General features: G+C 42.7%; 1 protein-coding gene across 1 annotated transcript in view; it reads right to left on the reverse strand.

Moving 5' to 3' along the window:
• Nucleotides 1-23,073, reverse strand: part of LOC145402860 (uncharacterized) — a 57,177-nt gene that overhangs the window by 14,089 nt on the left and 20,015 nt on the right. The window contains exon 4 of the mRNA XM_080274768.1: nucleotides 14,719-14,889. Coding sequence (XP_080130894.1) covers nucleotides 14,719-14,889 — 171 coding nt within the window. The remainder of the gene's footprint in view (nucleotides 1-14,718; nucleotides 14,890-23,073) is intronic.

Consider the following 23,073-nt stretch of genomic DNA (forward strand, 5'->3'; position numbering starts at 1 on the left):
GGCTTTCAGCTGTCTCTTAAAGGATTCAACAGTAGAGAGTTGTCTTATGGACAATGGCAATCTGTTATATAATCTAGGGGCTCTATATGCAAAAAAACGATCAGAGAAAGATGACTGGTGAATGGCTCCTGGCTCATCAAGATGCAAGGAATCATCTTCACTGCGTAACATCACACCCGGGTGTGTCGATGGGAGTTTTAACAATTCAGCAAGATACTTCGGTTCACCAAACTTAAGAACCTTGAATGTAATAAGACACAGTTTAAATTCAATTCTAGCCTTTACTGGTAACCAATGCAACTCAATCAGAAACGGGATAGTTGAGGTTCTTGGGGGGGAGACCAAAGATAAGCCGTGCCGCCCTGTTCAACACAGACTGAACTTTTGTTAGTATATTATTTGGAAGACCAACCCACAGTGAATTACAATAAGCAACACGAGACAAGACCACTGCATGGACCAATGTTAAGAGGCACCGTCTAATCAGGAATCTTCTCACAGAGTACAGATTTCTGATATGCAAGTTACACCCTCTTACAACCTGATTAATATGTTCTTTGTAATTTAACTTAGAATTAAAATAAACACCCAGATTTCGAACAGAACTGACTGGATGCAGCTGTGACACGCCAATGTTCAAAGCCAGGGCATTGTCAGTGTCATCACCCCTTCTGTTTCCTCTGATGATGATGATCTCAGTTTTACCATCATTCAGCTTAAGTTTCCTCTTAGCCATCCAAATCTTAATATCAGACATTAGAGATTCAAACTTTGTCTTAGTATCGTTGATACCTGACATCTTAACATAGAGCTGGGTGTCATCAGCATAAAAATGATAGGACACATCATGAGCATCAAGTAGAGACGATAAACTACTTGTGTAGATAGTAAATAGAATTGGACCCAAAACTGATCCTTGAGGGACTCCAAATAGAAGAGGAGCAGAATCAGAGCTAGCGTAATCAACAACCACTCTCTGAGATTTGTCCAACAGATACAACTTAAGGAGCAAAAAGGGCACTATCACGAACGCCATAAAAATACAGATCATCCAACAATAGTTTATGATCTACTGTATCAAAAGCTGCAGATAGATCCAAAAGAACTAGGAGAGAGGACATCCCACTACAAGTGTTTGCCACCAAGTCACTCTGAATCCTTGTTAGTGCAGTTTCAGTTGAATGGTATTTTCTGTATGCTGATTGAACAACAGGAACAACTCTGTTGTGTTCCAGTAGTGGTAAGAGTTGATCAAGTATGGCCCGCTCAATAATCTTGGATAAAAAAGACAGGTTAGAGACAGGACGATAATTTGTCATGCTCTCGACATCAAGGCCAGGTTTCTTAATTAGGGGCCTAAGCAAAGCACGTTTCTCAGACTGCACAAAATTACTTTCTAAGAAGCATCTATTTATTATGTTGCAGATAAAGTCTGCAGCATGCTCATACACATCAGGCAGTTGTGACATGTTACATGGATCGAGTGAGCAAAATGTTTTATTAAGTTCTCTGATGTAACATTTGACTTTGTTTACATCCAGCGGATGAAATGTTGAAAGCAAATGATCCCCGGTGCACCGTGGCTGGAAGTCAACTGAGTATGCTTCACTAGAAGAACTGCTGTCTAAATCACTTCTTATGCGAGATATCTTACTTGTAAAAAATGAAGCAAAATCAGAAGCCAACTGGGCATCAGATAAAGAAGTTGGTTTAACAATTACATTCCTTCGACCAACCAAATTGTTCACAACTGCAGACAGTTTTTTTTTATCACCACCACATGAATCAACTTTATTTTGATAATACCTAGCCTTTTGGGCTTTTACAGTGTGAACGACTGCTCTTCTCGCAAAAACATAACACAAACGAGTTACTTCGGTCTGCTGCAAGCGCCACTCACGTTCTGCTCTTCTACGTTGTCTACATAAAGAATTAATGGATGGACCATACCATGGAGAATTATAACGTACAGTGATTGTTTTTACTACCTCAGGACAATAATGGCCAAAAATTGACTTGAGCTCGTTGTTGTAAATATCAACCAATTCACCAGAAGAAAGACTTGACGAATCGATGGAGTTTAAACGTTGATCAATTTCAAAACACATCAACTGGCGGTCAACATTGTTGTAATTTCTGAACCTGATGACCTTTTTATATGAAGGGGATTTCGGGACATCAAAACTAAGACTGATCAGAGCATGATCAGAGATGAGGGGGTCAAATGAGTCAACCTCCACATCTGATACGCGCCTGCAACCAACAGGGGACAAGATCAAGTCAAGGACATGTCCTGAGACATGAGTTGGATTACTCACATGACTGAAAAAATTGTTCTGGGTGATCAACTCAAGGAATTCTGTAGAAAATGGTTTTGACTCTGGACTGTCAACCCAATAATTGAAATCACCACAAACAAGAAGTCCTCCAGGTTTAAGAGAAAACCCTTCAAGAAACTGCCCAAACTCCTCCATAAAACCTTGATCTCCGCCCAGATGACCTGGTCGATAGACAATTGCAATTCTAATGGTATTCTGATGGAAATTTATTAATACTTCCATAAATTCAAATGATGATGGGGTCAGGTCTGAGTCAATGAGAGAAACATTTGCAAGTGCTGCCGAGTAGATGAGTGCTACGCCTCCTCCTGGATAGTCAACAGCAGGCCTGGGAATACTAATAATAGAATGTGTCTTAGGCAAAGCATTACGAATTATATCGATATCAGACTCATACAACCAGGTTTCAGTCAAGCACAATATGTCAAGCTCGTGCTGATTTAGGGTTTCATTAATATAGCCTATCTTATTATGGATGGAATGAATATTTAAAAGACCCATCCTTAACTGGTTCAAGAGGGACGTAGTCAGTTTTCTGAATGGTCAAAATTGGTGTTTTCAATCAATCTATTCCTATGAGAAATCATAATTGGACATTCTCTACTTGAAGCAAAATGGGCAACCACCTGTGACTTTGAATTAGCATCTTGATGTCTTAAAGAGGAGTAGTTGATGCATTTGGGAGAATTTCTGTTACTACAGTCCTTAGATTTATGGGCTCCAGCATAAAAGACACATTTAGGTTCATCACTTTTCCTAGAACGTCTCTCAAATGTATGACCAAAGCCTTGACAGTGATGACACTGTGTAACCCAGAATCTATTGAAAGCACGGCATCTTGTAAGATCCACATAGATGTAATTGCCCTGTTCTACAATGGAGGATCTCACCTCTGGCGACATCTTCAAGACAGCAGTTTTGGTGTCATTCCTTGTCCTTGTGAAGAGAAGGTTGAGGGTACAACCTCGATCAACGAGCATCTTAATTTTATTGTTTTTTCTCAGAATATTTGGGATGATGTCAGAGTCATCCAAGGAAGAGGAAAGGCCTGTCACGGTCATTTTAGGCAACATTTTCTTTGGCTCTGATATGCAATAGTGCCCTCAGAGCCAAAATGATCAGTCAGCACCCCAGTTGCTTCCCACTTGGCCTCAGCTGATGGAAACTTCATTACCAGCCCACCAGCCTTGGTCTTAAGGCAGCTGTCGACCGGTACCGAGTTAAGTACGCCTCTGATGTCTTCTGGTCCCATCTGATTTGTCAGGGCACCAGCGCCACTCTCTGGTTTCACAATCAGTACATGCTGACTATGAATGGCTTTTTTCTGGCCATGAGCACTGATCTCAATCACGCCCCCAGGCAGATCCTTCCCTCCCCCCACGAGAGACCCGCGAACAGCATCCGCAAATGACTTGGCCTGACCTTGTGTGACCGCCATGGGTGATGAGACCTTGGTCTCTAGTGCCTCCAGTCTATTTGATATGTTTCTGATTGCTTGAAAGATTGGCCCAATAACTTTATCTTCATACTCCTTCTTGGTACTACTTCCTCCACCAGCCAAGACCTCGTCTGCTGGTGCAACGTACTGGCTACACAGCCAGCAAAAGCCCAGCTGGTGGCTCCTCTTCATGAATGGATAGTCGCCTGCATCCAAATTTTCACAAGCTATATGAATCCACTCGCTGCAGTAGGCGCACTTCAGTGCTTGTGCACTTTTTGCTACAGACCTACTGCAGCGAGGGCACTGGTGTTGTTTACTCATGATAAGGGAGAACAAAAAACAAAACAAAATGACAACAACAGCAAAACGTATATACAATACTACCAGGGAAAAACCTGGGTAGCGCCGCCCCCGTTTGTGTCACCCTAATTTAGGAGAAAAAAAGAAAACCGAAAGAAAGAAAGCACAAAAAACAGAAATGGAAAAAAAACAAAAAAACAGGGTGTCTGCGAGGTCACCACGAGCAGGTGGGGTACGACTTGACTACCCTTCTAGGAAAGGTAACCCAAACCAAGGTGCCGCAGAAGTGCTGAGATGGTATTGAAACTTTTCCCAATTCGAGCTTTACAGCAGCAGCATATACGTCACTTAGGCAAGACCTCATTGGTTACGATACTGCCACTGCGCAAACACCTGGACCTACTCCTTCCCCCCACCCACCAACTACTCCTACTTCCTTCACACCTCCACAGCCAAACCCACTGATTCTTCCCACACCATCCAGTCCCCCAACTCCTCCCATTCCAACCCATCCTAATCAACCTCAACCCATACCTCCATCACAACATCCTCCTACCCCTTCCCCTCCACCCACACCACCTCCCCCCCGTGCTGCAGCGGCCAACACACATTGCACACACAACATAAACATCCTTCAATTAAACATAGATGGCATAAACACCAAAATACAAGAACTCACACAATTCATCAAACAACAGAACATACGCATTGCCATCTTACAAGAAACAAAACTACACAGAGCACAGAAAACACCAACATTTCATAACTTCAGCACCATTCGACAAGACCGGGCCGACGGCGGTGGCGGTGGCCTCATCACCCTGGTACACAAATCCATCAACTTTGCAGATACCAGTGCACACGCAAAGTCACTTCTCCCCCCACATGACACCACAACAGAAATACAATCAATCAAAATACGAACTGGTAACAAATCACACATAACAATCGCTAACACATACATTCCCCCCCAATCGTTGCCCACAGTACCACACAATTACTCACCACAGATACACCACATCACTAACATACCCAACATCATCCTGGGTGGTGATTTCAACGCCAAGTCGTCGGCCTGGCATGTCAACAACCCTGACACAGACAGAGGGCTGGTACTACAATCCCAGACAGACCATCTTTTCATACTAAACAATCTAAACCAACATACCCATATCCCACACCAAGCCCTCTTCCTCCCATCATCTCCAGACATCACCTTCTGCTCCCCAAACCTCGCCCCCACTACATCATGGAGAGTGGTCAAAACCCTAGGTTCGGATCACCTCCCAATCATCATCACTACCAAAACCAGAATCACCCCAGCTGGCCACAGACACACATACGCTAATTATAAGAGAGCTAACTGGGAGGCCTTTGTAACTGAAACAGAACAACATTTCAAAACAGTAAACAGTACACCCATCACAAACATCAACACCGCTATGCACACTTTCAATACAATTATACAAAACACAGACAAAAGACATCCCTAGAGGCAACAGAAAGAGACACAACCCCAACTTCACACCAGAAATTCAAGGCCTCATCAGACAACGGGACACACTGCGACACTCCCCAACACCCCATACACAAGACATCGTACAACAAATACAAGAACTCAACACTCAAATAAACAATAAAATATCAGAACAGCAAACACTAAACTGGAAAAATTACCTCCAAACACGACCACAAAACAAACATCAGCAAACTCTACAAAACACTAAACAGCATCACACTTTCCAACAGCAACACCACACAATCACACGCTGCCATCACAACAACAGACACCATACCCTCAAACAAACAACAAGCAAACACTCTCATCAATCACTTTTCACAAGTCAGCCATCTAACTCCCCGTCCGGAAGACCGACGTATGATCAGACGTAAGAGACAGTTCCCCACAGACCCAGACTACGCACCTTTCACTTACAACCAGACGAAGCACATCATTAACAACCTCAAGCACTCATCTGCCTGTGGACCAGACAACATAAGCAACATTCACCTTAAACACCTAGGACCACAAGGCATACAAGCACTCACCAACATATCAAACTACAGCTACTCACACAACATAATACCCAACATCTGGAAGCATGGCAATATCATCACCATCCCTAAACCCAACAAAGACCCCACGTTACCCTCCTCACATCGCCCCATCACACTCCTCTGCACCCCCTCTAAAGTCACTGAAAGACTGACACTACAGCTAGTCACACCTCACATTCCCCTAGCCCAGTCACAACATGGCTTTAGGCCACTACACTTCACAAACACCCTTCTTAACCCCTACACCGCGGGCTTGTTTACCAATGACTTGCGTGTGCTGCGGGGTTATTTGGGCTCCGACAGACTCTCAAAAAATATTTGCCAAAAATCAGTTATTAGTCCTAGAATAATAAAATTACATATGCTTATGGCACATACCTTCAGCTTTCTCCTGGAATGATTGTTGAGCCTTCGTCGGTTACCGTAGGACTTGTGGAGACCTCTGAAGTAGGGTAACGAAGTCTCCACTTTACACTTCCCGACAACCCGTAATATGATTACCAAAGCCAGATACAAACACTATAAACACTATTCTACAATTTTCAAGTAGTTTGGGATCCATACTCAAAAAAAAAAACACTGTGAAAGCAATGGAAATTACAAGCGCATCTGATCGTCGCACTGGCAGTAGTTCGCTTTTGTTATTCTGTCATTTATTATTCATAAAACCCCTCACACTTTATATTTCTATTACTATATAACACTTATATATATCTACAGTCTTTATCCATAAGTTTCCTTCAGTAGTATTAGTTTATTGTCACTGTAGGGATTCAATTTCTTTCAGTAAAATACGTAGCATTCACTTTCTCGTCCTGTATACTGGCATTGAGAGTGAATGTCACTTTCATCTTCACTCTCATAACTCATAGCATTCAGACATGCTAGAGTGAAACTTTCACTTTCATTACTCCTAGGGTATATACTCATATTCTTATAATACTACTCATTTACATTTCTATTTACGTTCTCTATTTTATTTACGTTATTTACATTTCTATTTTATTTACACTGTGTTGTGCACTGTCACTTGAAATAACTTATAAAACTATTTTCCGTTGTTCACGTATATTTACATTCATTACTTTCACTTGCTGTTTACACATTATTTACACATTATTTACAATTCCACTTGCACTGTTTTACTCAATAGAAAGATCGTAGTCACTCTTTTATCAATTGTCAGCCCTTTACCTCTTTCCACACGAGGTTTAGTAGGGGGTAAAGGTCACAGAGCCATTTGCATGGGGGTGAAAAAAGGCCCTGAAGTCAGCAAGAAGAAACATACGTCCCCTCACTTCGGAAGATGAGAGTAAACTGATAACGCAGGGCCAGCCTGGAGGCCTGTTTAGGGGTTATTCAGAGTTACCAATATTGGTTCTTGAAACAGCTAAGTCTAGCACTGATATGATTGGCAGGAAATCTAGACAATACATTATAAATTTGGTAGTTCCAGGTGAATGTAAATATCACTTAGGCTTCTCCCTTCCCTCCTTACATGTATATTTATTACGAAAATAGATTAGAGGCCTACTTAGGAGATATATAATCAGAGCTACCAATGTTAAATCTTGAAACAGCTTTGTGTAGCACTGATATGATTGGCAGGAAATCTAGACAATACATTATAAATTAGGTAGTTCCAGGTGAATGTAAATATCACTTAGGCTTCTCCCTTCCCTCCTTACATGTATATTTATTACGAAAATAGATTATACGGCATATTTCAAGGGGAAAAAAACAGAGAAAATTAGCGAACGAGTGCACGTGAGGTGTTGTCAGGTGATAATTAGCCAATTCCAGGTGTATGGCACTCTCACTTACCTTATTTCTTTCTTGTATATATTATTTGGTATAAGAATACGACATAGGGCTTATTTCAATGGATGAAATCAGTGAAAAATTCCAGGGAAGATTTACTTAGCGTAGCATGGCCGGGCAGGCGAGAGGATAGGGTAATGGAAGGGGGGGTAGGGAGGGGAGTCAAGAACGGGGAGAAATGGCTAAATTGTCAACAATGGATGGGAGTACAGATGAGATTAGGAGTGCTGACTAGTGTTGGACATTGGCAGTACTGATAGATGATACAAGCCCCCACTTGGAAGCCCGGGTGAATTCAAAATAACAGAGAATCACAAAAGTGACGCCCCGCGGTATGATCCCTTGCTCCCAAGCATCACGAAAGTGACGCCCCGCGGTTAAGGGGTTAAAGACCTTACACAGAGAGTTTTCGATGGCATAAATTCAGCTAGGCCACCACACAGAACACTCCTAGTCACACTAGACATTAGCGAAGCTTTTGATGCCATCCCCCGCCACAACCTCACAAACAAAATACTCAACACAAACATGCACAACAACACAAAAAGATGGCTGGCAAACTACTTAGCAGGCAGATGTGCACATGTAACATTTGGCGGTCAGTCTTCTAACATTAGAAACTTCACAAACGGCGTCCCCCAAGGATCTGTTTTGTCCCCAACACTCTTTAACCTATACATGCACGACGTACCCACACCCCACACACCACAGATACACATAGCTTCTTATGCAGATGATATAACACTTACATGTACACACCAAAACGGAAACACAGCTGCACACATCATTCAACCTTACCTCAACATACTACACGAATGGTTCACCACAAACAGGCTCAAAATAGCCCCAGCCAAATCTACAGTGACCCTTCTCACAAACTGGACAGCAGAACAGTCACATCCCACATCTCACCATAAACAACACTCCCTTACCACACACACACACACACACACACACACACACAAAATCCTTGGTGTAACATACAATACATCAATGTCATTTAAACAACACATCACAAACATTAAAAATAAAATAACACCAAGACTCAATGCTTTAAGGTCACTTGCCCATACAACATTTGGACACAACAAAGAAACCACCACCACAGTATACAAACAATACATACGTTCAGTGATGAATTATGCAAGCCCTGCCTGGGCTTCTAACCTCACCAAAACACACTACAACACTCTACAGACCATACAGAACAAGGCCCTAAAAATAATCACAGGCTGCACAGCTACTACACCCACAGACCACCTACATCAAGAAACCAATGCCCTCAAAGTCAAGGATCACCTAGACATGAGAGGTACCCAGTTCCTAGCTGCAGCCTCCACAAACCCACAACATCCACTACAGAACATGGTGGCACATCCACCCACACCAAGGAACATCAAAACAACACCCAGCACACGATATCATACACAAATACTGTCATCTCTCCCCCCTCGCCCACCTCAGACCAGCTTCCAGAAGCACATCCACACTCAGATCACGCGCCGCTCCATTCAGTCACTTATAAGACAACACACAGCTGCATGCACGGACTCCTGACATCCACCCTTCTGAATCCTATCTTCCCCGTGAGGACAGGGTCCACCTGGCCAGGCTGAGATGTGGGCACCATCCAGCCCTCTTAAGCTAACAGAAGAGGCTGGATGAATCCGTCGCTGATGCTTGTCCAGGATGCAACACAGCACCCCATACTATTAAGCACATTATGGAAGACTGCATTCCACACAATCACCTACGCCAACAACACAACATCCACTCTTTGAGAGCTCTGTGGGAAAGCCCGGTCTCGGCCATGGCCTTCCTAAGGGACTCGCGGCTGTTCGGCCAGATTGCCTAGGGAACAACCACTACTACTACTACTCCCAGTCCTTCATTTATGCTACAGGTCAACTCTGGAACTGTCTCCCTCTGTCTGTATTTTCTGCTTTCTATGATCTCCAGTCTTTCAAACACAGTGTGTCCAGGCATCTCAAAATGAGTGGATCTTCAATTTGGTTCTCATTTGTAGTGTTTTTGTTTTTTCTTGGATGGAACAGTTTGCAGGCTCCTGGTCTTTGGTTCCTTCTTCCTAGCATAAAAACAAAAAAAAAAACTATTTCCATCCTGCTTTTCTATTCAGTTATTACTTTAGTATAAAGTATCAATTTTTTATTGAGTAGATAATGCTGAATGTAATAGTCTTTAGTACGTAAACAGGTGATGTTTTGATGCAGCTAAACAATGCCAAAATGGGTTATATTTTATCGCTATTGTTATTCTAAAGCACAGAACATGTGTGCATGCAGTGTTTTTGTTATTACAATTAGGCTAATCACTTGGTTCACTTTGTTTCAGGAAATTTTGGTAAATTAAAGTTAATTTTTGTACTGAATAGTTGCCTTAAGCAAATATGGGACAAGTAAAGGCATCGCAGTGAAACTCAGTATCATTTTTTATCTTCAATTGGTGAAATCACCTTAGCAATTTGGCCTATTTCTTAATACAGTCATGGAATGTTTTCATATAAGATAAGTAATACCAGTGTTAGAGAATGAATTTACCTATTGGTTACAACACTGTACAATATATCTCAAAATGACAAGAAAAACTGAACAAAATTGGGCAAAAATGATCCACTGTGGGGAAGCAGGAAGCACCTTGGGTACCACATGACATGCTACCTGTGACATCAAAGATTTTATGACGTCAGTAGCAGAGTGATGACGTTTCAGTGAACTATCCTTATTGTCTCTCTTCCTTCGAGGCAACCATCATCCACTCACTTGATGTAGTGCTGCTGACTCTACATTTTGTGACAAGCATAATGATTTCCTTATTGTCTCTCATCCTTGGTAGCGACCAACATCCACTCACTTAATGCAGTGCTGCTGACTCCACACTGTGTGACAAGCATAATGATTTTCTGACATGCAGGAAACCAGCTGCAATTCTGAGTGGTAACCAAATAACCTTTTACAGAGTGATGTGGAATCTACCTGTACAACAGCACTCCTGTTACTGGGTGGAGATGCTAATGTGGTATCCATCCGGGAGCCAAACCTCCACACACTTCTCTGCATCTTACTGTGGCATAGCACTGTCCATTGTAAGGGAACATTCACTACATACAATGGTCCTGCAGGGGTGACTGCTTGCCTGCTGTTGATGGGTCTGCTCAGCCAGACTGACTGGGGTTACTCTACTATTTCTACTACTAATACTAATACCGTTCAAATATTTGTACAATATTGTTCTTGGCAATCACACCACTCCCATCTCCCTCATTCTATCCTCTTACCCTGCTCCTCTTCCTTCCATATTCTTTGCCCTAACTCCTCCCCCTCCCACAGTTACCAGACAAATAAGTCTGTGGCAGCTGTTTCAACTTCATGAGTCTCTGATTCCACGGTTTAAATCTACTGTATAACCAGGAGTCTAACATGGAAATATTCATCAGTGAACCTCCCTTCTCAGAAGGCTCCTTCACAAAGGATGTACTGCTTCCTCCAGCTACTGCTGCCACTAGGGCACCCCCAGACTCTGACACTTGTGGTGGCTTGTTACCCTGAGAAGCTGGCAAGCCATTATGGAGATCATCCTATGAGATTATGCAACATCAAGATGATGCTCAAGAACTGCAGCAAGGGTGACCCCGGAAAGAATAAACGTGCACTTTATCATGTAGCCATTATGGAGATCATCCTATGAGATTATGCAACATCAAGATGATGCTCAAGAACTGCAGCAAGGGTGACCCCGGAAAGAATAAATGTGCACTTTATCATGTCTTTAGCCTCTGCACTGAATTGACAGGACCTATGTTGTTCAAAGGTGTATTTGCCACACTGGGCTGATGAAGCCAAGTGAACACCATAGCAGTTACTGGACCCTCCCAGAGGCAGGTCGTAAAACACCACTATCACTGAGTTACTGAGAGTCTGACTTTGATGTGTTTTAGCAAGCCTGGCATCCAGCACCACATTCAGCCCAGCATATTATGCCACAGGAATCATCTACCTCACCTCGTGTGACCCTGGGAGCTGTCAAGTGTTGCTTGATTTTTCATTGTCGTGCTTTCCTAATGGTCTGCCAGATGCGACCAACATGCACACTTGGCAAGAAGGGGGTGGGGGGGGATGGATTCTGGAAATCTGTCCCACCATGAGAAATCGCTATCACACGTAGCACACACCTGACGTATATTTAACATGTTCCCTCAAGATGATCAGAAGACATGCCCACATCTTTACAGTACAGCACAGGCACATGGAGGTCCAATTCAGGCACCAATTTAGTGTTTTTTTGTATGACCATTTGTTCTGCCTCCACTTTTGATGCCGGCCTCAGAGTCATTCCAATTATCTGTCACTATGAAAACAGCTTCCTGTCCACTTGGCCAGAATCACTTTCACAGAGTTTAGGTTACAGGCTTTGATTTGCACTGTTGCTGGGAGCTGGAAGATTCTTGTATCTGTCTTTGTGAAGGTAATTCAAGTACCCATGTCCGACAGGCTGGATTCAGCACCAGTATACTGATACCAGTTAAGAATGAAAAATTCAGGTATCATTATTATATTGGAAGAGCAAAGCAGTTCAGACACAGCACTAGTCAGATGAACTAAGCTAGTGGTGGGTGATGGGGCAAAGCAGGGATACAATACAGTAAACTCTCAATTATTTGTCGTCGTAATATACAACCCAACGCAATATCCACTGCTACTAGCTCGATTAACCTTTATGTACTGGGCATCAGTCAGGACTGATGCTAAAAGGGCGGATGCTTACCGCCAGGTGTCGGTAGGAACTGCAAGCGCCATCCTGCCACAGTTTGAATTGGCCGCCATTTGATCATGTCACCAAAGGGTAGGGAAAGAGTCCTGCCACCCGACACAAGCACTGATCAGTCTTCTCAGTGACTTAGCCAGGTGTACAGCGGTCATAAGAATCTGCCTTGTCTGATTTCATTCCCACTTCACATGGACACCTTGCCTCATCCACCCCTGCCAAGCCTCTGTGCAAGCATACTAGGAAAGGGCTCAGTGGTAGTGCTACAAGGCATGTCTTGGACATCACTGTGTCTTGTGAACCTAGTAGTGGAGAAACTTCCTCAGAAAATGATGGAAGCTATCACATTGTGTGCGAAATGTCATGTCTGCCCATCCCTGCCCACTATGAGACATCTGATTATGTCCTCACACTGCTTCATGGGGTAGGAATGGCCTACGATCGTGATGCCCTCCCATCAGAAGAAGAGGTGCACAATCCAAGAGCTGTGGAATGCGAAGAGGGTGGTGAGCGTGGAAGCCATGTAGGTCATAAATGCCTCTGGCCTCCCCAGTGAAAGCCAGGGCCGAGCACACACACACGGAGACATCCCACTTCAAGTGCCAAATGTTACTCATCTTCTTCAGGTCCCTACTCACTGACGCGATCACCTGCAGACCTGGGGATGCTTTCATTCGCAAGAAGAAGAGTTGGTGAGTAATATGGTATTTAATTTGTTTCCCTAACTGCTATATTGTACTTTTTCAGATACGGAGGTTTGGAAAAAGGCTATTCTGGGAAATGTGCCCATAAAGAGAGGGAGGCCAAGCCAAAACAAGCCTGGCATCAAAGGGTTAGAGCAATACCTAGCAAAATTATGCAACAGGTAGTGGTGAAACTGGCAGTTCTATGCAATATCCGGCGTTGAGGTGTATCAACCGGATCATAAATGGTAGCCAACTGGTGCTGTATTACTGTACTGTATCATTATTTTATTGTATTTTATACTTAGCTTTCATCTTTTACTAATATGAAAGTTTTCAGAATAGACGGTCGAGATGGATAATAACACAATATCCAGCTCGACGCTGAATGTTGAGTCGATGGAGGGGGGGAACTATGCAATATTTGGCATTTCACTTTATTCGACATATAGCTTAGCTGAATTAGAATAACTTATTGAGACCATACTGTACTGAGAAAACAGTCACTGCATGCTGACTGGTAAGGACATGGGAAAGGTTGTTTAAAGTAATATTAAAGTACATGACACAGAAATTTAACAACAAGAAGGTAAATATGCTTAACTCTTTCATGCCTCACACCTCACAAAGTAGGGACCAGTAAAAAATACCATATGAATACAGTAGGGTACAGGTAGTGTACAGATATTCTGCTCTGATGATATACTGCCTACACTTTGTAACATGAATGCAAAAGGTTACCGTATTGTAATTTCTTCAATTTGGAGGTGAGTTTTATCTATTCCTTCTACCTCCAGATGATTCTATTCAGCTTTGGAGCACCCTATTAAGGGGTAAATGATGGTTTTATCTAACTTCCTGAGTATGAAACAACTCTCCAACCCAATTACAATCATATGATTATGATGGTAGTAAAAATGAAACTCACACTATGTCACCAGAAAGAAAATGATAAGTTTTTAAGCTATGAGGACACATTACAAAGTCTGTGACAATTATGCATCACCTGTTATTACTGTTGTTGCCTCAAGCTCATCTGAACAACCTAATGGAATGCAAGCTGATGATTTCCTCTCTTGCTGGCCACCATTCACCTTCTGAAGGGCATGGAGGGAGTTGTGGGATATTGGTATAACCAGACACTCCTCACTGCCCAGTTATATCACTGCCACCATGTGAAAGCATCCCTCTCCAGCACCATGCATCACTGTACAACTAAGAAATATCATTATCTGTGTTATAGAGGTAGGTACTGTACCAAACATCCATTACCAATGTCACCTTGAAAACTAACCTTGCCCTTAATACGAGGTGCTTTGCTCAGCTTGGCAATGGTGAGGTGCGGGAAAAAAGTGCGTGTGTCAGGCATACACACTTGGCACTCAGTGAAAACACTCCTCACACACTCTCCTAAGTCCAGTAGGCGATGATAGTCATCGTCTTCAACCACCTGAGCATACACAACCTGGATAAAATACAGGAACATCTCATTCTACATTGCCTTTTGTTTTTTTACAATACTTTTTGGTGTAAAAAAATCACAGTAATTTGCCTTCAGTTGCCAAATTAAGATTCACTGATATCTATAAAAGCTGATCTGCAAATTCAACAGAGTACAGTACAAGCAGTAAGGAAAAGTTGTTATGGTTTGGAATACACGAATGGCATATAGCCAGAATTTACAGTGTATCTAATGATTAAACACAGGATTTCATGGGTACAACACAAAGAAAAGCTGACAGTACATCACATAAAAGTTTTCTAATAATGAATACAGTGATACTGGTAGGTGGGGGCACTCGCCATCCACTCACTCGATGTAGTGCTGCTCTCGGGTGTCTGCCCTTTCCTCTCATCTGTCCTTCATTCCTTCCATCCTCTTCTGTCTGTCTTTCCTTCATTCTTTCCTTGTCCTTGTGCCTACAGGTGACTTTATATTCTCTCTTCTGTCTTTCTTTCCTTCATTCTCTCCTCTTACTTCTGACTGTGGGTGACTCTACACTGAGTGATAAGCCAAATGGTTTCCTGTACACCAGGAAACCATTTACTATGCTGGGTGGTAACCATATAACCAAATTTTGGCACCTGGTGGTTTAGCGGGTAATTACGGCACTCCAATCGGATTGAGCTGGTGAAGGTTTATATCCAAGGGGAGGCTGGGGTTTATTGTTCATGTAATGCCACTCAGGGATGAGTAAGGCTGGTCACTCTCATCTTAGATGTCAGGACCAACTTGCCTAGCCCTGGGCTCCTATGTTCCTCATGGGGCAATGTAGGACTGGATGATGAATGAATGAATGAATGAATGTGAGTGATAATGGCAGGAATGCAGATTTTCATCTAGCAGTGGTAATAAAATCTCCTATAACCAAGTGCGTGATCACCAAGGAATCACTGCACAGTAAGAGTTTTCTATGTCTGGCTTTTTGGGAGAAGTCAATCTGAAACTTACAAATCAGATACAAATAAATGGTACATGTTCTGTTTTACTTGCTCCACCTACTTACACTGTTAAAATTTCATGGTACTATACATTAATGCATCTGTAGGCCCATATAGTATTGTATAGTACAGTATATGTAGACCTATGCTGCACATTTCTGTATATGTAGATGAACATAGTTCAGTACAATACTGTGTACAATATGTAGACCAATACAACACTGTACATGTTTGCATATATAGTACTATATATATGCATGCCTATACAGTACTGTATATGCAGGTTTTCTGCAATGCTACACATGTTTGCCTATTTGGTACAATACTGTATTTTATGCTTCAGCTTAATCTTAGTTAAGCTTAATTTTTATTTAATGTTATATTAACATTTTCTTTAATGTTATATTTGGCCCTGCCAAATATAACATTAAATACAAAATCTGGCATGTCTGAACTATTATGAATAGTGTTTCATTATCTTAACCCTTTTTCCTATTTACATAGAGTGGGAGGGATCCAGAAACAGGTGAAGGAAAGTACAAAAGTATCAAAACTATTATCAGAAGGCCCAGTGAAAATAAGCCACACATCCATTCATTCATCATTTAAGTCTTCAAAATTCTTGGTTTTGGCTCAATGCTCAAATGATCCATACAACACTAGGCCACTAAGTAGCTGTAAGGTAGAGCCATTATATTAACTGCCACATAAGAAAAGAAGTGCAACCCACATGCATCTCCGTACATATTTCATCCATCCATTTTTGCCCTTTTCGTTCTCTTGCTTCCTTAAATTTCCCACCTTGCTTATTTATCCACTCATCTTACTTTTCGATTTCCATGGCTCCTCCTACCCTCAAACTCATTCAGATAGAGTAAACTCATATCACTATCCCTTTTGGTAGGATACTTATAGACAGAGTTAGAGAAAGAAGAGAGAAATTAGTTGGAGAAGAACAGGGAGGCTTTAGGAAGGGAAGAGGTTGTGTAGATCAGATATTCATTCTTAGATCTTTAGTGGAAAAGTTTCTAGAGAAGGGAAAGAAGTTGTATGCGGCTTTCATGGATTTGGAGAAAACATATGACAGGGTGGATAGACAAGGATTGTGGAAAGTGTTAAGAATATATGGAGTAGATGGGAAGTTGTTGAATGCTGTGAAGAGTATGTACGATGGTGCGAAGGCTGCAGTGCGTGTGGATGGTGAACTAAGTGAATTTTTCTCTTTGAAAGTTGGTTTGAAACAGGGATGTGTCATGTCTCCATGGTTGTTCAATCTGTACATGGATGGGGTAATAAAAGAGGTACAAGGTAGGGTAGTGGATGTTGGAGTGGCCCTGGTGAGAGAGGATAGTGTTTGGAAACTCCCTGTACTGTTGTTTGCAGATGATACTGTGTTGTTGAGTGAAGACGAAGGGGAGCTGCAAGGCTTGGTGGATGAGTTTGAGAGAGTGTGTAAGAAACGGAGCCTAAAGGTGAATGTAGGGAAGAGTAAAGTGATGGTCTTTGAGAGAGGTGAAGTTAGTGAATGTACAGCGAGGTTAGATGGTGAGGAATTGGAAAATGTGAGTACGTTTAAGTATTTGGGTAGTGTGATGAGTAAGGATGGAGGTTTGGAGGGTGAAGTGCTTGAAAGGGTACAGCAGGGAAGAAAGGTTGCTGGTTCCTTGAAAGCAGTGATAAGAAACAGGGAAGTGAGCATGGAAGTGAAAAAGTTACTACATGACAGTATTGTGATACCAACTCTAACGTACGGAAGTGAAGCTTGGACATTGTTGGAAGGACACAAGTCAAGAGTGAGAGCAGTGGAAATGAGTTATTTAAGAGGAGCCTGTGGAGAGACAGGCTGACGAATGAGGATATAAAGGAGCGTTGTGGTGTGGATGTGGATGTGATAGGAAGCGTTATGAGGAACACACTGAGGTGGTTTGGCCATGTGGAGAGGATGGAGGGTGAGAGACTGACGAAGAGAGTGTATGTGAGTGAGGTGGAGGGGGGAAGAGGGAGGGGGAGGCCGAGGATGAGATGGAGGGATGGGGTGGAGAGGTATATGAGAGAGGGGGGTGTGAGTTGGGAGCAGGGCAGTGAAATGGCGGGGGACAGGGCGACTTGGAGGCGATTTGTTTGTGGCCACCCCAAACGGGATTGAGGCGTCTGGCAATAGATAGATAGATAGACTATCCCTTTTACATCCATTCTTTATATCTGATCATATCATCTAATTAAGTGGGTGGAGAGACTATCTATCTATCTATTGCCAGACGTCTCAATCCCGTTTGGGGTGGCCACAAACAAATCGCCTCCAAGTCGCCCTGTCCCCCGCCATTTCACTGCCCAGCTCCCAACTCACACTCCCCTCTCTCATATACCTCTCCACCCCATCCTTCCATCTCATCCTCGGCCTCCCCCTCCCTCTTCCCCCCTCCACCTCACTCACATACACTCTCTTCGTCAGTTTTTCACCCTCCATCCTCTCCACATGGCCAAACCACCTCAGTGTGTTCTTCATAACGCTTCCTATCACATCCACATCCACACCACAACGCTCCTTTATATCCTCATTCGTCAGCCTGTCTCTCCATGTGACTCCACAGGCTCCTCTTAAACAACTCATTTCCACTGCTCTCACTCTTGACTTGTGTCTTTCCAACAACGTCCAAGCTTCATTTCCATACGTTAGAGTTGGTATCACAATACTGTCATGTAGTAACTTTTTCACTTCCATGCTCACTTCCCTGTTTCTTATCACTGCTTTCAAAGAACCAGCAACCTTTCTTCCCTGCTGTACCCTTTCAAGCACTTCACCCTCCAAACCTCCATCCTTACTCATCACACTACCCAAGTACTTAAACGTACTCACATATTCCAATTCCTCACCATCCAACCTTGCTGTACATTCACAGACTTCACCTCTCTCAAAGACCATCACTTTACTCTTCCCTACATTCATCTTTAGATTCCGTTTCTTACACACACTCCCAAACTCATCCACCAAGCCTTGCAGCTCCCCTTTGTCTTCACTCAACAACACAGTATCATCTGCAAACAACAGTACAGGGGGTTTCCAAACACTATCCTCTCTCACCAGGGCCACTCCAACATCCACTACCCTACCTTGTACCTCTTTTATTACCCCATCCATGTACAAAATGAACAACCATGGAGACATTACACATCCCTGTTTCAACCTAACTTTCATTCATTCATTCATTCATTGCCAGACGCCATGTATCCCATATGGGGTGGCCAATGGCTTAGAGTTAATTGTTTTACAGGGAGGGGCACTAATCCTCCACCAACCCCACTTGACACGTAGGGATGCCAACAGCATCTGGTGTTCCCAGGCGGTCACCCATCCAAGTACTAACTAGACTCAACGTTGCTTAACCTAACTTTCAAAGAGAAAAATTCACTTAGTTCACCATCCACACGCACTGCAGCCTTCGCACCATCGTACATACTCTTCACAGCATTCAACAACTTCTCATCTACTTCATATATTCTTAACACTTTCCACAATCCTTGTCTATCCACCCTGTCATATGCTTTCTCCAAATCCATGAAAGCCACATACAACTTCTTTCCTTTCTCTAGAAACTTTTCCACTAAAGATCTAAGAATGAATATCTGATCTCCACAACCTCTTCCCTTCCTAAAGCCTCCCTGTTCTTCTCCAACTAATTTCTCTCTTCTTTCCCTAACTCTGTCAATAAGTATCCTACCATACACTTTTCCTATTATACTAAGAAGACAAATGCCCCTATGATTACCACACACTTCTTTTTCCCCTTTTCCTTTGTACAAGGGAATAATTATACCTGACTTCCAATCCTCCGGGACTCAACCTTCCTCCCAGGCCAATCTGCACATCTTCCACATCCATTCTATTACTATCCCTCCCCCATGCTTCAGCATTTCACCACACACTCCATCAATTCCTGGGGCTTTCCCCGATTTAACTTTCTTCATTGCTTCCACAACTTCTATCCTACTGATTTCTTTCTGTCTTCTCACCCCCCTCCTTCTCCCAGCCATTCCCCAGCCACTTATACTCACATTACTTCCATCCTCTATGTTCAACAATTCCATAAAGTGTTCTCTCCATCTGCTCACTTTTTCTCCATTCTCCACTAGTAATCCACCATTTTTATCTTTCACTCCCCTGGTAACTTCACTTCCACCCTGTCTTACTCTTTTCACCTCTTTCCAGAACATTTTCTTACAGTCCCTCCACTTTACACTCAAATTCCTTCCAAATTCCTCATCCACTCTCTTCTTACTCTCTCTTACTAATCTTTTCACCTCTCTCTTTCTCTCTACATATAACTCTCTCTTCCGCCTCTCAACTTCTTCCACACCCCTATTTCTCATCCATTCATTGTATGCTTTCTTCTTTTGTGCCACAGCCTGTCTCACCTCTTCAGTCCACCATGCTGTTCCTTGCACCCCCCTCCATCTTCTCTTTCTTCCACACACCACATCACATGCTGCACATATTTCTTCTGTAAATATCCTACACACACCTTCCACGTCTCCCATCTACTCCAATTCATATTTGCCCAATCGTTCCTCCACTTCTCTCTTATACTCTGCCTTTTTCTCATCCTCTTGTAACCTTTCCACTCTCCTTGCAACTACTCCTTCCTCTCGTCTTTCCCTTCTTCTATTCCTCCATCTTACTTGAATCCTAATTCTGGCCACCACCAAGTAGTGGTCAGAAAGTCCACTCCCCCAACCTCTATAAGCTCTTGCATCCATTACACATCTTTGCATCCTTTCATCCACACACACATAATCAATCATTGCCTTCCTTTCATTCAGTTCACCACCCACCCTTCTCATCACTCGCCATGTATACCTGTGGATCATTTTATGCCTGAAGAGGGTATTGGCTATCACCAACCCCCTCCCAGCACAAATGTCCACTAATGCACTCCCATTCTCATCTATCTCAGCAGGCACACCTCACTAACCAACTATTCCATCCACCTTCACATTCCCAACTTTACCATTCATATCACCGATCAAAAACACTCTCTCATTCCTTCCAAACTTTTCCATGCACACCTCTACATTTGTCCAGAACTCTTCTCTCACTCTTCTAGCACGATCTTGCATTGGCGCATACACACACACAATCGCCCACATTTGTATTCCACAAATATGATATCCATCCAGGAGTCAAGTCTCCACTCTCTTCCCAGTGCTTCACTTTGGCAAGGTGCTGTCTACTGCAAGGAAACTTTGGTTCACCGTACAGGACAGCCCTGCAGGGACAGTTGCTTGTTTGAAGGTGTTGGGTCTGCTGGGCCAGACAGACTGGGTTGGTCAACAACAACCCTTTCATCAACAAATTTACTTATTCCATATCTGTTATAAATCTGTATTTCTTACTCTATCTAGTCCATGCAACCCACATGTATTCCTTAATAGTCCCATTTATACTACTCTCACGTTAATGTGGACAGTAATACACCTTCATGCAGTCTTCTTGCAGCCCCTGAATGAAGACCTCTGTTCCATATTAAAGCTTTCAGAGCATCAGCCACCTTAATTCTAATAGCATCAGCCACCTTGATTCCTAAAGCCACTCTCAATTCCACTTCTTTCTCACACATCTACCTCTCTCTTCAATCACTGCATTCAAATATTTAAACTCTTCCACAACTTCCAATTTCTTTCCACTCACCAATGCAGCAAACAGTAAGTCATCTTTTCTTTCAGCAACCATCATTTTACTCTTCCTTATATTTACTTTTCAGTTATCATGGCTGAGTGGTCAATGTTGCTGACTGTGAAGCTGCTGGCCTGTTAGTGCCAGGATTCAAATCTTGGTGTGGGCAGCTGGCATCACTTTACTCAGGTGTCCATCCACCCTTTAAGGGGTGGTAGATATACTGAGCACCTAGGGTCCAACTTATGAAAGGTAACTGTGATGTAGTGATCTTATATCCCAAGATATTGGGTAAAAAACCCACCACAGCCTCATAGGACTAAGTTATGGGGATGAGCACCACAGCTATACACCTCAGGGCATTTGCCCCACCTTTACTTTTTCCCCTTTCTTCCAAAAAAACATAATAAAAAATAATACTGTATACTGTACTGAAATCTAAATAATCTGTCTGTGCATTTGTTCATTTCTTTCACAAGAACAGTAATAGATATGAACCTAATTCATTTGCACAGGGTCGGGTCATGCCCAGGAGTGTCAGGTGGGGGGAGGGGAGGCGAATGTGCGCAACGCAACGACCCAAAATTGTTGAAAATTGTGATGCATGATGATATGAAAAAAGAATTTTTTCTCATGTGGTAGGTGGGGGCATTCAGCATCCACTCACACAATGTAGTGCTGCTCTCGGATGTCTGCCCTTTCCTCTCCTCCATCCTTCTTTCCTTCCATCCTCTTCTGTCATTTTTTCCTTCATTCTTTCCTCGTCCTTCTGCCTACAGGTAACTTTACACTCCCTCTTCCGTCTTTCTTTCCTTCATTCTCTCCTCTTCCTTCTGCCTTTGGGTGACTCTACAAGAGTGACAAACCAAATGGTTTCCTGCACATCAGGAAACCATTTGCTACGCTGGGTGGTAACCATATAACCAAATTTTGGCACCTTGTGGTTTACTGGGTAATTACGGTGCTCCAATCGGATTGAGCTTGTGTAGGTTTATATCCAAGGGATGGTTGCAGTTTACTGCTCACGTAATGCCACTCAGGGATGAGTAAGGCTGGTCACTCTCATCTTAAATGTCAGGACCAACTTGCCTAGCCCCGGGCTCTACGCTCTTCGTGGGGCAACGTAGGACTAGACTAGATGAACAAAAATTCATCAAATGAATGAATAATGAATTTTTTTCAACTCAATAGTCAATTGCAATTTCTTAATTGGCAACAAGGTGTGACTCCCACAAATTTTTGAGAGTCTATTCATGGAAAGAAGCCAATATTCACCCAATTCCAAAGAAAGGAAGTTCCTCTGACCCCTCTGATTACAGACCAATAGCTGTCACATCTTCTCTTAGTAAGGTTTTTGAAACTGTAAATAATAAGCACACAGTTAAACATCTTGAATCCAACAACTTAATTAGTGATAGACAATATGGTTTTTGCCAAGAAAGATCTACTATTGACATACTCAATCTCCTGACTCATACCATCAATTAATCAGTTGACCTACATGGAGAAACTCACGAGAACCCTGGATATTTCTAA

The sequence above is a fragment of the Coenobita brevimanus genome, chromosome 59 (genome assembly GCF_032717465.1).
Source record: "Coenobita brevimanus isolate Jiangsu-jjx chromosome 59, ASM3271746v2, whole genome shotgun sequence".
In the NCBI taxonomy this organism is placed as follows: Eukaryota; Metazoa; Arthropoda; class Malacostraca; order Decapoda; family Coenobitidae; genus Coenobita; species Coenobita brevimanus.